At 37.5% G+C, this 12,348-nt stretch overlaps 1 protein-coding gene across 17 annotated transcripts in view; it reads left to right on the top strand.

The window, feature by feature from the left end:
* The window catches only part of LOC306875697 (leucine-rich repeat flightless-interacting protein 2-like), a gene marked incomplete at its 3' end in the record, with an annotated part of 38,185 nt that overhangs the window by 23,957 nt on the left and 1,880 nt on the right, over positions 1-12,348 (top strand). For 3 of the 17 annotated variants that reach the window (XM_079426388.1, XM_079426387.1, XM_079426385.1), the window contains 11 exons: positions 1,089-1,145; positions 3,321-3,356; positions 3,471-3,596; positions 4,091-4,162; positions 4,611-4,781; positions 5,024-5,116; positions 5,253-5,345; positions 5,595-5,687; positions 5,966-6,089; positions 10,650-10,699; positions 10,787-10,907. In XM_079426388.1, the coding sequence (XP_079282514.1) occupies positions 1,089-1,145; positions 3,321-3,356; positions 3,471-3,596; positions 4,091-4,162; positions 4,611-4,781; positions 5,024-5,116; positions 5,253-5,345; positions 5,595-5,687; positions 5,966-6,089; positions 10,650-10,699; positions 10,787-10,907 (1,036 nt within the window). Of the gene's footprint in view, positions 1-126; positions 205-373; positions 404-1,088; positions 1,146-2,238; positions 2,317-3,320; positions 3,357-3,470; positions 3,597-4,090; positions 4,163-4,610; positions 4,782-5,023; positions 5,117-5,252; positions 5,346-5,594; positions 5,688-5,965; positions 6,090-6,588; positions 9,321-10,649; positions 10,700-10,786; positions 10,908-12,348 lie in introns of those variants that run through there. The other 14 variants (XM_079426381.1, XM_079426393.1, XM_079426394.1 and 11 more) reach the window with 11 other exon arrangements.

The following is a 12,348-nucleotide window of genomic DNA, read 5'->3' as shown; positions in this document are numbered from 1 at the left end:
GACCTCAGCTGGCATGATGCCCCTGCATTGCACATTTTTCTCCCTCCGTCACTCTGTACATCTCTCACGCTTCTGTCTTCATCAGTTCATAATTCAATCGTCTACATTATTTCCCCATCATTTTAGAAAACCTGCTATTCATCTGAACTGTACAGCAGTAGTTATTCCTCTAAACATCAAGCCCCTTCCTACAATGGCTACCAGGTCTGTCATCTTCATCCGCTCCTTCCATGCTGCTGAATATCTATCCACTGATTAAATCCCCTCTTTCTGTTTTCTTGTATCATTTCTTTTTCCCTGTCATGTCCACCTTTTTTGTAGTTATTCTCCCTCTGTATTTGATTTGAAATGTTCATCTCTCCTGTCTGTTTAGCTATCTTTGCTGCACAGCAGGAAGCACAGGGTTTGTGTTTCTCCTCATATTACCCTCTGCCCCACAGCACTTCCTGTACAATAATATGTGCAGCTCTGTACACACGTTTTGAATACTTTCACTCTCACTCTCATTCACAGCAGGGCATCTGGGGTTATTAGATCTAGGACTGAACTAACTGCTTGTGCTTTGACTTGTAGTCTTTAAAGATGAAGTGTGTGATGGAAATTTGTGTTTTTGTTTAATTGTTTTTCCAACCAGACTTCCCAAATACCTATTATAGTTATTTTACAATGCTTCTTTCCTGGTAGATATTGAAAAATGTCAACTTTTTTTTGTGTGTGTTTTAACCAATATTTTGTGATCCTGTGATTTTGCTCTAAATTTTACATCATTAGCTAATTAGTCAGTTTATGTTTTAAAAGGGGATTAATCCTATGAATACCAATCTCAGCATATTAAACTGGGATAAAAATTAATAAAAATATTGAAAAATTACACGCTTCACCTTTAAAAAAATCAAATTGAACAAAAATCAAATGACGTGATCATCTGAACGTGATGAAAGACTATTGATACACTGTGCATAAAGTAAAATTGAGACTGTGGAGAGAGTTTGCATGCTCACTTGCACAGAGTGGTTATGGGTAAGACTTCAAGGCATGTGAAGGTGATAAAACATTTTGTTTTTCTGTTTATATCTGTCCGTCATCAGGGCTCTGTATATGAGGACAGTCTCTACAGTGGCTCTCGACGCTTCAGTGCTCGTGCTGTAAGAATGATAGAGCTAAACTGTAAATGTGCATGAAATTGTACCCTATTAACCTGTGGATTCAGTTCCCTAACCAACAAGTGTGAATTTTTTTCTTTTTAATTTGTAATATTCTCTCTTCATAATAATTAATGCTATAATGCCACACAAGATATTACTTGTGTATGTTTGAACACATTAAACACACAGGACTGTATGTGATTTAGAAGCTAATGCAGGTCAAAAATGGTTTGAAATGCTTTAAAAAAGGCTTTGAATGTGTTTTGTTAATTCCAAAAAGCTAAGAGTGCTTTATATTTACATTTACATTACCTTTACATTTAGCAGATGCTTTTATCCGAAGCGACTTACAAATGAGGACATTAGAAGCAATCAGAACCAACAAAAGAACAACAACATGCAAGTGCTATGACAAGTCTTGGTTAGCCTAACGCAGTACACGTAGAAAGGTGTTTTTTTTTGTGTGTAGCTGACAATCTTAACATTGTCACATGATATTATCTTTTGATAAACATCAACATTTTTGGTTAAAATTGACATGAATGTTTCAAGGAAATTGTGTATTTTAAGTGTTTTTACATATATTTTAGCAATCATCATAAACTATATGTAAACTATTATATTTCACTAGTTGGTTCAATCGATTTGCCGTACCACAGAACCATTTAAAAAGTACAAATATAAAATTTGGTCTCTCAAATTAATAAATGCATGTATAATCTTAAGAAATGAGCAAAATGCAGTTAAAAATCATTTTAGATGCAGTATGTTACACACATTTAAATGTCAGTTATTTCACGTCAAGCTTGGTCTCTAACAAAGGTTGTGTAAGGCATTGACAGGCATGTATGTTGTCAAAGTGGGTAGTTTTCTACCAGCATGTTTTCTGTTTGAAAATTTGTACTGCTTGTAGATTTATATTTTTACTTTTTCTTTCTTTCTTTATTTATTTTTTGAGAATCTTACAGATGTGCGGTGACTGTATCAGGCCTGAAATGTCTGACAATCTCAAATCCGTTTTGTGTACGTCGTCCCTCTTGCTCTGTCTCTCTGATTCGTCACATTCTCATAGTGTGTGTGTGTGTTCCTCTAGTCCTCTGAATACAGTGGTTTCCCGGGCCCCAGCTCTAGGACTTCGTCCAGAGCAAATTCTGCGTGTGGAAGTCCAGTGGTGAGCAACTTCACGGTCACTGATGCCCAAGTTGCTTTCTCAGTGACCGATTCAGTTACAGCTACAAGCATCCAGTTCATTGGTGCTTTTGCTTTTAATGTCTCATAAATCATGCACTGTGTGAAATCGATTGTTGATGTTTCTAGCTAAATCGGTGAATGAATATGCTTTTAGTCTCTGAGTTTAATTGCTTGATGTTCACCTTATTAAGTGGGGTTGAGTTACTTTAACAGTGTTAGAAAGGACATCTGAGGTGATGTGTGTGTTTGTGTGCATTCTTTCTTTGGGTGCATGCAAAAAACCAACTGTTAAACTTGGACAGTTGAGACTTCACAAATAGCTGAAATACCTCTCGCATTGATATTAATTGCTGCCATCTGATGGTTTCCAGGAGGACTGCAGCAGCTCAGTGGCTAGTTTTATGCGCAGCTCAGCTAGTATCAGTGGCCTCTCTAGAGACCTTGACCGTGTGGTTATTCCTGACCTGCCAAACGTTAATGGGAGGCTGTCTATGGTATGAGAGTGAAATCTCCAGGATCATGTGATTTGTGGTGGTTGACGCCCTGGTTTAAATTGTGTGTGTTTATATGCATAAGCAGTGGCACGTTGAATTGAGGTGATGGTCTGCATGTTAGATGGTCAGAGGTCAGAAAAGTGGTTATGTGCAGAAAACCACAGAATTCTGATGCTTGATAGAAATTTCTAACTGTTAATATTATAATTCAAGGTTATTTTTAAAAGACATATTTACAGCACCCTGTTAATTGCAGAATTGCTTGATGGTTGCATATTGATTATTGATCAAATACTATCATTGTGGTTGGAATCTTTTCAGCTTGACTTGGGCTGATTTTCTTCCTCTAATGAGAAAAACATTTTTTTACTAACTTTTTTGTGTTAACAGCATATCTTCAAGGAACAGCATGAATAAGAATGAATGAATAATAGACTCAGTGGCTTGACTCGATATTCTAATGACTGTGTATCATCTTTTTTATTTACAGGCTGATGACAGATCAGAGCGAGACTACTTGGAAAAGGTTTGTGATTTTTAATTTTTTTTTGCCAAATTGTTTCTTTTTAACCATTTAACCATATTTTCATGATTAACTCTATAACCAAGGGATATGACCTATGACTTGCTGTATTTTTAGGGATCTTCACGAGCATCGACTATTTCTGGTGCTACTCTTACCTCTCTGGGTGGGACGTCCTCACGGAGAGGAAGTGGAGATACATCCATCTCTGCCGACACAGAAGCATCCATAAGGGAAATCAAGGTGTGTGTCCTGATCTCTTTGTCTTGTGCCAGTTTAAATTTACGCAGCAGGTTTATAGAACCACATGATATCATCCCATGATTTCATGGTGTGCTTTTGCTGTTTACATACTGTAGCATAGTATATTTTATAAATATATTTATTTATAATGTAATTTAGTCTGATAAGAACTGATTGCTCATTTTCATCACTCATCTTGCTCACAGAAACAATTTCCATTTTCTTTGTTGCTCAGTCCTTTTCCTAGTGATCTGGCTGCCAACAAAGTCTCAGCTCGAATCATACACACCTGAACAATATAACTAAGATGTTTGTGCGTTGAACTCTTCAGGAGCAGGACTGACCATCTTCTACGATCTGCTTGACTGTTATTTTCTACAGCTTTGTACTTGTTTATTGCACAGTAATTCATTTGAAAGTCTGGTGTTCTTTACCCTTCCATTGCTCTTCCTCCACTGCATCCGTTATCCTTCCTCCTCATGCTTTTCATTTAGGAGATACATGAGCTTAAGGATCAGATTCAAGATGTGGAGTCAAAGCACATGCAGAACCTCAAAGAGCTCAAGGTACATGTCTGGTAAAGGCAGTGCCTGTTAAAATCCCAGCGAGAACCTACTTTGTTTGAGTTATATATGACAGTGCTGGCAAATGAACAACAAATTTTGTGCTTTTTTTTTTTTTTTAACCAGCGAGTGGCTGATCAGAAACATGATGAGATGATATGATATTAGTCTCTGGTTCTTATCTGGCTCTCATCTTGCATGTTTATATGTCTATGCCTGCCTCATTTGCTCTGCCTTGCTTCCGTCTTTGACTTTATCTTATTCTCCAAAACATATTGTTACACATCCCTCTTCATGATTTAGTTTGATTCGATTTTAATTTTAAGGAGAAATTTAGTTTAAAATTGTGTTCAAGACTGATGTAGAGGTTGAGGTATTGTAATGCATGCACAGACAGACGTGTGTTTGTGAGTGTTTGCTGGTTTTAATTGTGTTGTCTGACTTTTTAAAGGATTCCCTTTTGGAAGTGGAGGAAAAGTACCGTAAGGCCATGGTCTCCAATGCACAGCTGGACAATGAGAAGACCAATATGATGTATGAAGTGGACACTTTGAAAGACTCTTTAATTGAACTGGAGGAGATGCTCTTTGAAACACGCCGTGAGCTTGAGGAAAAGTGTAAGGTCTGTACAGTAAGGTGTGCATTATAAGACGTTGCAGTAATGCTTTGTTGTAATACGTTGTCGAACCACTAATAATTGTTAAAATAGTAAGAGCTTTTAATTGGAAATATTATTTGTAATCTTTTTGTCATTTTATGATTGAAATAGAATGGTGTAAAAATGACATTTTTGTACTTTAATCTCAATCTTAAATATTCAACTTAAAGGGTAAAAAAACCACTAAAGGCAGTTTTATATTTTAGGACCTTGAACGAGAGAAGCATGCTCATAGCATCTTGCAGTTTCAGTTCAGTGAACTGAAGGAGACGTTGAAACAGAGTGAAGAACTGCTGACTGTGAGTATTGTAGTATTTATGTCTCTGTGCTAAAACCTGTCTTTTTCAAATGCTTGGCTTATCTACCCATCTGCTTTAACAGCTTTTCTCCTTTCTTCATCTTTGGTCTTCTTCCATGCACAATACCTCTCTATAGGAGATCCGTCAATTACGGCTCAAGCAAGACGGCTATGTTAGGGAGATTTCTGACCTCCAGGAAACTATTGAGTGGAAGAATAAAAAAATTGGGGTATGATCCCTCAGTATCCAACTCCTTTAAAAACTGTATTTGTCATTACCTTCACTGTAAGAGAATTAAAATGTTATCTTTCAAACATATAATTGTAGATTAGCTAGATTCCACATCTGTTTCCTGCTACAATCTGTCTGTCATTGCCAAACTGTTCTTGTTGTCTGCAGCACTGATGTTTTCATTGCTTTCACCTTCTTTTTCTCCTCTTCGCCGCATCTTTGCCAAATCCCTTCTGGTGCTGTTCAGGCATTAGAAAGGCAGAAGGAATTTTCTGATGCCATTCGAAATGAGCGGGATGAGCTTAGAGATGAGGTTGTTCAGCTCAAAGATATTTTGAAGGTATTGATACTTTGCGTGGTGAAACTATGGCTCACTCTTTTCTCATAAAATTTTCCTAACGAAAAAGCTTTATATTAATTTTTAGTAATGTACAGATGCTAAGATCCAGACGAGCCTGATTCATTAACACTCAATCTCTGACTGAATGAACAGAATCATAATCATATTATCTACAAATACATGTTTAAAAAGAAGAAATCTAGGTCCAGTGGAACTATATTTAACCTGAATTTGTTTTTATAATAAGTATACTAATATTAAACTGTTTTGCTGTCCAGAAACATGGCATTGTCCTTGGACCCGACTTGGCCACCAATGGAGAAACAGAGGAAGACGTCGGAAAGGCTGATCAGAATTCTCAAACTGCATCAGCTGAAATCCGAGAGGGGAGTAGTGTACTAGGTAAGCTGCTTTTCTTAGCTTCATTCATTGCATGCTAACATGTTTTAGCTTTGACGCTTTGCATTTTCAGCTTGTACAGCTCAAGCCAAGTCTAACCAAACTGCCTGTTTCAAATACACCATCACATTAACATCTCTCACCTTTTTCTGCTTCCCTGTATCCACTTTGCATATACCGCTAGAATGAAAGTTATTTCTTGAATCCATATTCCAATACTCTGCTGGATGAGTGTTTATACATTTGCTGAAAAAATGTCATCATCCTTGATTTTAAAATCAAGGGAAGGATTTGCAGAGTAGTTTGTTCAGTTCTTGACTTTACTTTGGGGTTTTCTTCTTTGGGACATCCTTTAAGACTTGATTTGTATGGGTTTAAGAGCTTTGCCATGGAGTCTTTTTTCGCTCCTTTCCCTCTTTCTTTTTCTTCTTGCTCTAAACATTTGCCAAATATTCAATGGCTTCTACAGACTTTAACTACTGACACCTCAATCATCTCCCAGGCACTCATCAGTTGAAGGTGTGTAAAGACCAGCAACAAAAAGATTTGGATGATGGGCTACCAGGGAATCAGCAGTTTCCACATGCCCCCTTCAGTTCTGCAAACGCACCTTTAGAATCAAATGAGAATGGAGACCTTGGGGACCAAATGATTCGGGGTGTAGGGCAGCTTGAGAATAGACCTGAAGAACCTCCAAGTTCTGTTGGTGGTGATGAACTCACTGCAACAAGACCCAAGGAGGAGATCAAATCTGAGGCACATATACCAGAAGATTCAAGAGGGAATACAGTGGAATTAGAGTGCATTGTTCACAAGGATGGACATTTGGAGACAGATCAACAAGAGAGTGAATGTGTCAAACCTAGTCAGGTCATCAAAGAAGAAACTCATTTAGAGTCTGTCTCTGGTTCTGTCCATGATGAACCTGATAAACCTGGTGAAACTGTGCTTGATGATGAACCTGATAAACCTGGTGAAACTGTGCTTGATGAACCCAAAGAGGAGCCTGTAGAATCATCTCAAACAGAGAAGCTTGCCAAAACCCAAGGTGCCAGTACTTCAAATAAAAAGAAGAAAAAGAAGAAGAAAAACAAGAATAAGAATAAGCAGAAACAGAGTGACAAGCAAGAGAATTACACAAAGATAGATGACAAGAATGAAACGGTTTGTAGTGAAGACAATCCAAACCAAAAAACGGAAGGTGATCTAGAAGGAAACCATCAGGAGCCCTTAGGGAATGATATATCTGAAACAACGATGAATATAGATGTCCCACATGATGCTAAAAGAACCAGTGAATTGGATGGTATCGAAACGACAAGCACAAATACAAATGCTGATGATGTTCAAGATAATATTCTATTAGTTACAGATGAAGCTGATTTGGCAGGAATTTCTAAAACAATCTCAAATTTGGATTGCCCCGAATCTAGCAATGGCATCCTTTCAGATAATCTATCCAGCAATGTTATCTCTAACCATGCAAACATTATTGATGAACACACTGCAGATTCAACAAATCCTGACTCTGAAGCTGTAGTCTTTAGCTGTGAGCTTTTATCTTCAGAAACGGAGACTTCACTGCCTCATGAACCTTCTGCTCAGTCCATGGATGTTGTTGAAGTGGTTGTTGAGTCCACCAACTGCTCTGATAACATGGAGAAATCTTCATCGGTAGACATGAAGGAAGTGAAGAGTCATCTGAACTGTGAAGTGGAAGAACAGGAAGAAAATGCCCAGAACATTGATCAAGATGCTCATCCCGCTTCCCCTGTAATGGAGAAGGTGGAAAATGAAGCTGAAAGGGTAATCCAGGAACAACCTATTGATCAGCCAATGGAAAACCAACTTCAAGACAGTATTGGAGCAGGATTGAACCAGGAAGAGATTGAGAGGCGAGATGAAGTGAATAAAGAAAACCTTAAAGTGCCTACTGAAAAAGTGTCTGATACTCAAGACAGTATTGGAGCAGATTTGGACCTGGAAGAGGTTGAGAGACAAGATGATCTGGATAATGAAAACCTTAACGTGCTTACTGAAAAAGTGTCTGATACTAAAGACATTATTGGAGCAGAATTGGACCAGGAAGAGGTTGAGAGACAAGATGATCTGGATAATGAAAACCTTAACGTGCTTACTGAAAAAGTGTCTGATACTAAAGACATTATTGGAGCAGATTTGGACCAGGAAGAGGTTGAGAGACAAGATGATCTGGATAATGAAAACCTTAACGTGCTTACTGAAAAAGTGTCTGATACTAAAGACATTATTGGAGCAGAATTGGACCAGGAAGAGTTTGAGAGACAAGATGAACTGGGTAAAGAAGACCTTAAAGTGCCTACTGAAAACGTGTCTGATGGAAGCCATGTTGACAACATTCCTTTAATTGAAACACAGGTTCAGGTTGTGCATGAGGATCACCTGTCTCCCAATGAAGAAATTAAGGAATCAGTTGGAGAGTCAGATTATTCTGACCATGAACCCAAGGTAGAAAAAGATGAGGAGGAAAGAGCAATCCAAAATCAGCTTGAAGTGCAATTGCCTGAAGATGAAGAAGACCTAGTAAAGTCAGATGTGGCTGCTCAGGAGCTCAAGGAAGAAGATGAGGAAGAGGAAGATGAAGGAGAATCATTTGATTTTGATGAAATGGATCTCGAAGCATCATCAGATGCCCCTCTAAAAAACTTTCTAGATCAGCCAAAAGAGGAAGGTACTATTTTCAAAGATGATGTCCAAGAAGCAACCCAGGAATACCAAAGCAATGTCACTGATGAGGACCAAATCCAAAAAGAACATCTAGAACTTGCAGATCAGGAATCAAAGCCAAAGGAGCAGAAAGTTGATGGACAAGACACATACAACCCACAAACAACAACAGTTAGAGAAGGATGTTTGACAGAGGACAGCCAAATCAGCAGTGACGTCAAACCTAATGATCAGCAGCATGATAATTCTGGAAATAAAGAAGATGCATTTGAGGAGCATCGGCAGGCATCAGAAGATGGGACTCTCAGTGAAGGAGTTAATCTGATCTCAGAGATGGAGACCAGAAATGTAGGCCACGAGATGAATATTTCCATTCAATACGAAAACAAGGTGTCAAGTATTTCAGGAGATCAGGAAGTTGAGAAGGAAACCACAGAAAGAAACAAGGAAGAAGAAAGAAAAGAATCTAAAAAAAGTGGGAAAGGGAAAGGGAAGGGCAAGGGGAAAGAAGAATGTAAAATGTCTTAATAGACAAGGACATTGCTGAGTCTCTTCTCAGCATCTTTGATTGAAAAAGTAATTTGCACTTATCTAGGTCCTAATGAAATAATTTTGGGACCATTACTTCAGAGAATCCTAAAATAGCCAAAGTTATCTAACAGTCAATCCCAATTATCAGTCATTGCATCTTTTTCAGCAAACATTTTATACATGTTTTACACCTGATTAACAATACAGAATGAACACTTGAAAGTAGTTCAAACAGTATTTAAAATCCCAAAACGAATTACTCATTAAATTCTATCAGTAATGGGTATAAAGTGTCATATTTATTATGGATTTTTACATGAGCATGAATAAAATGTTTCTCATACTATAATACAAATGATCAGCTTTCTGTCTATGCTGCAGTCATGTTTAGCAACTTCTTAATTTTGGTAACAAAGGACCTGTAATGTGTTTTGTTTAAATGGGTGTTATGTTGTTTACAATTGTGGTAAATAAGAAATGTTATTGTGTGCCAGATTTATTAAACGTTCCTGTAAGGATTTGACTGGCGCTTTGAAGTTACGTTTTGTTTTTACATTTCATTTGAGATACGATTGGAAAAAAAAAAGGAAATATTTTATTCTGTTTGGTGAAGATGGTGTTGGAACATTGAGACAGTGTTTAAGTGAAGCATGTATTTTAAATAAAACTTAATTAAATGTATATGTTTTACACTATTGTTTGAGTTACAGCAGAAATTTTAGTCAGTTAATTTCCCAGCTGACTGAATACATTTTTATTGTATAATGACAGAGGACATTTAACTGCTTCAGATCAGATTGACTTATTTTTAAGTCATGAAAGTTTTATTTTTTAGGACATGAGTGTTACACATTCATTGCATCACAAACCTCAAGTAAGCTCACATGAAAAACACTGTCATGTAATAGATGTACAAATTGAGCAAACGTTAAGAGATTTTGACTACATGAGGCTGAAGCCTCTGAGGTCACTGAAGTTTCTGCATGTTGTCCATCCTCATCCTTCACATCCCAGCATAGGATAGCCTCACTTTTTGCATGCCCCGACTCCTCACCCTCCATGCATTTGGCTCCTCCCACCCCTGGTATGTGAAATCTTTCCCGTCTAACCTTGGAATTTGTTTTAACATGAGAATGTAATATTTGTATTATTGCAAAAGACATGTTTTAGATGTTTAACTGTAGTTGTTAATGTATGAATGTTCCAAAAGTGGTTATTATACTGAAGTGGATATACAGTTGTTTTTCCAAAAAAGAAAACAAAAAAAAAAAACCTGCAAGAAAAAAAATGTTGGTTGTTGTCTAATCTGTTGAACTTGCTTTTCAGAAATTCGCTTGAGAAAACTGGTTGATGAGAGGGAAAACTTAATAGAGCAGGTGCGCTGCTGGCAATTACAGTATTTACATTTACTTTATCTTCATTTTGTGCCATTACAAGCATGATTTTCTGTTTTTTCTATTCAGGTTAAGAGATTGAGAGGTCAGCTTGAGCAAAAGAAACAGAACAATGGTATGGAGGATTCGTCCAGCTCAGAGGGAGATGTGCTGGAGAACGGTGGTGACTCCAACATCATGGATATACAGAGTAAGAATCTGCCTGCACTCGGTCAGCTTCAGGGAAAAAGTTTTAGAAACTGTCTTCAGCTCACAATGTTCATTACATTGTTAACAATCATTTTGAACTGATTTGGTTTATTACCAGAGCACATAAGACCCTCAGCCTCAGATGTTGAGAAATGTGGTCCAGTGTCCTGACATTTTATCCTACCCACCAGGTTGTCCTACCAGGCCTTACTGCACATGAATATTGTCATTTTTCTCACGCTGAACAACTAATTGCTCTATTTGCATTACTGCAAGGATAGGTTTAGGGTTGGGGTAGGTGTAGATGTTAATAAACCATAATTTGACTAATAGCATTTTTCATTGTTGTACTGTCTACTGTTTTAATGGGAGGTAGCAAAATCGACAAAACACCGGGTCTTTTAGTTCTGCTATCATTAAAAATGGCTGTGGTCACTCTCATCTTAAAGAAACCTGGACTAGATTAATCCGTTCTGAATAACTTAAGACCTATATCTAATTTCCCTTTTGTTTCCAAACTGCTTGAAAAAGTGGTTGCTTTGCAGCTACAAGCACATCTCTCTACCAACAATCTTCTTGACCCCTAGCAATGTGGTTTTCAATGCAGGCCACAGCTCTGATATAGCACTGCTAAACATTACCAATGACCTTTTAGTATCTGCTGATTCTGTCTGTATTACTGTTCTTATCTTGCTGGATTTAACAGTAGATTTTGACACGTATCTCATCATAAACTTATTTCTCAATTATCAGCTATTGGCATCACGGCTACTGCTATGTTTTGGTTTATATCATATCTCTCGGATAGACTTATTTTTATTAGTGTTCAAAACTTTAAATCGTCATCTTGTTCACTCTCTCAAGGTGTCCCTCAAGACTTGGTTCTTGGACCTCTCCTGTTCAACATTTATTTGCTTCCCCTTTGTCAAATTATCATTGTCATGCTGATGACCTGCAAATTTACATATCAGGTTGCTCCGCCTCTACTCTTTCACTTAATTCACTAAATGCCTGTATTGCTGACATTAAAATATGGTTACATAGCACATTCCTAAAACTAAACAACAATAAAACTTAGTTTATTGTATTAGGTCCACCATCTCTCTTGAAAAGTCTGAACTGAGTATATCCATTGATGGGGCCTGATCTTATTCCAGAAATTTGGGTGTAATATTTGACTCGTCACTTGCATTCCAATCTCATATTAGTTCTATTACCAAGATTGCATTTTACCACCTCCGCAATATAGCCTGTCTGCGTCCTACTGGCTGTACCAAAGACACTGAAACTCTCATTTACCCCTTAATAACTTCTCGTCTTAATTACTGTTACTCACTTCTCATTGTACTGCCAGCTAAAACGATTACTAGGCTACAGTATGTTCAAAACTCTGCCGTTAGTCATCAATCAAGTCAAAAAGTCTGAACACATTACCTTATAAT

This window comes from Barbus barbus, assembly GCF_936440315.1.
Source record: "Barbus barbus genome assembly, chromosome: 10".
NCBI classification, from domain to species: Eukaryota; Metazoa; Chordata; class Actinopteri; order Cypriniformes; family Cyprinidae; genus Barbus; species Barbus barbus.
This window is presented reverse-complemented; position numbering and strand designations above follow the sequence as displayed.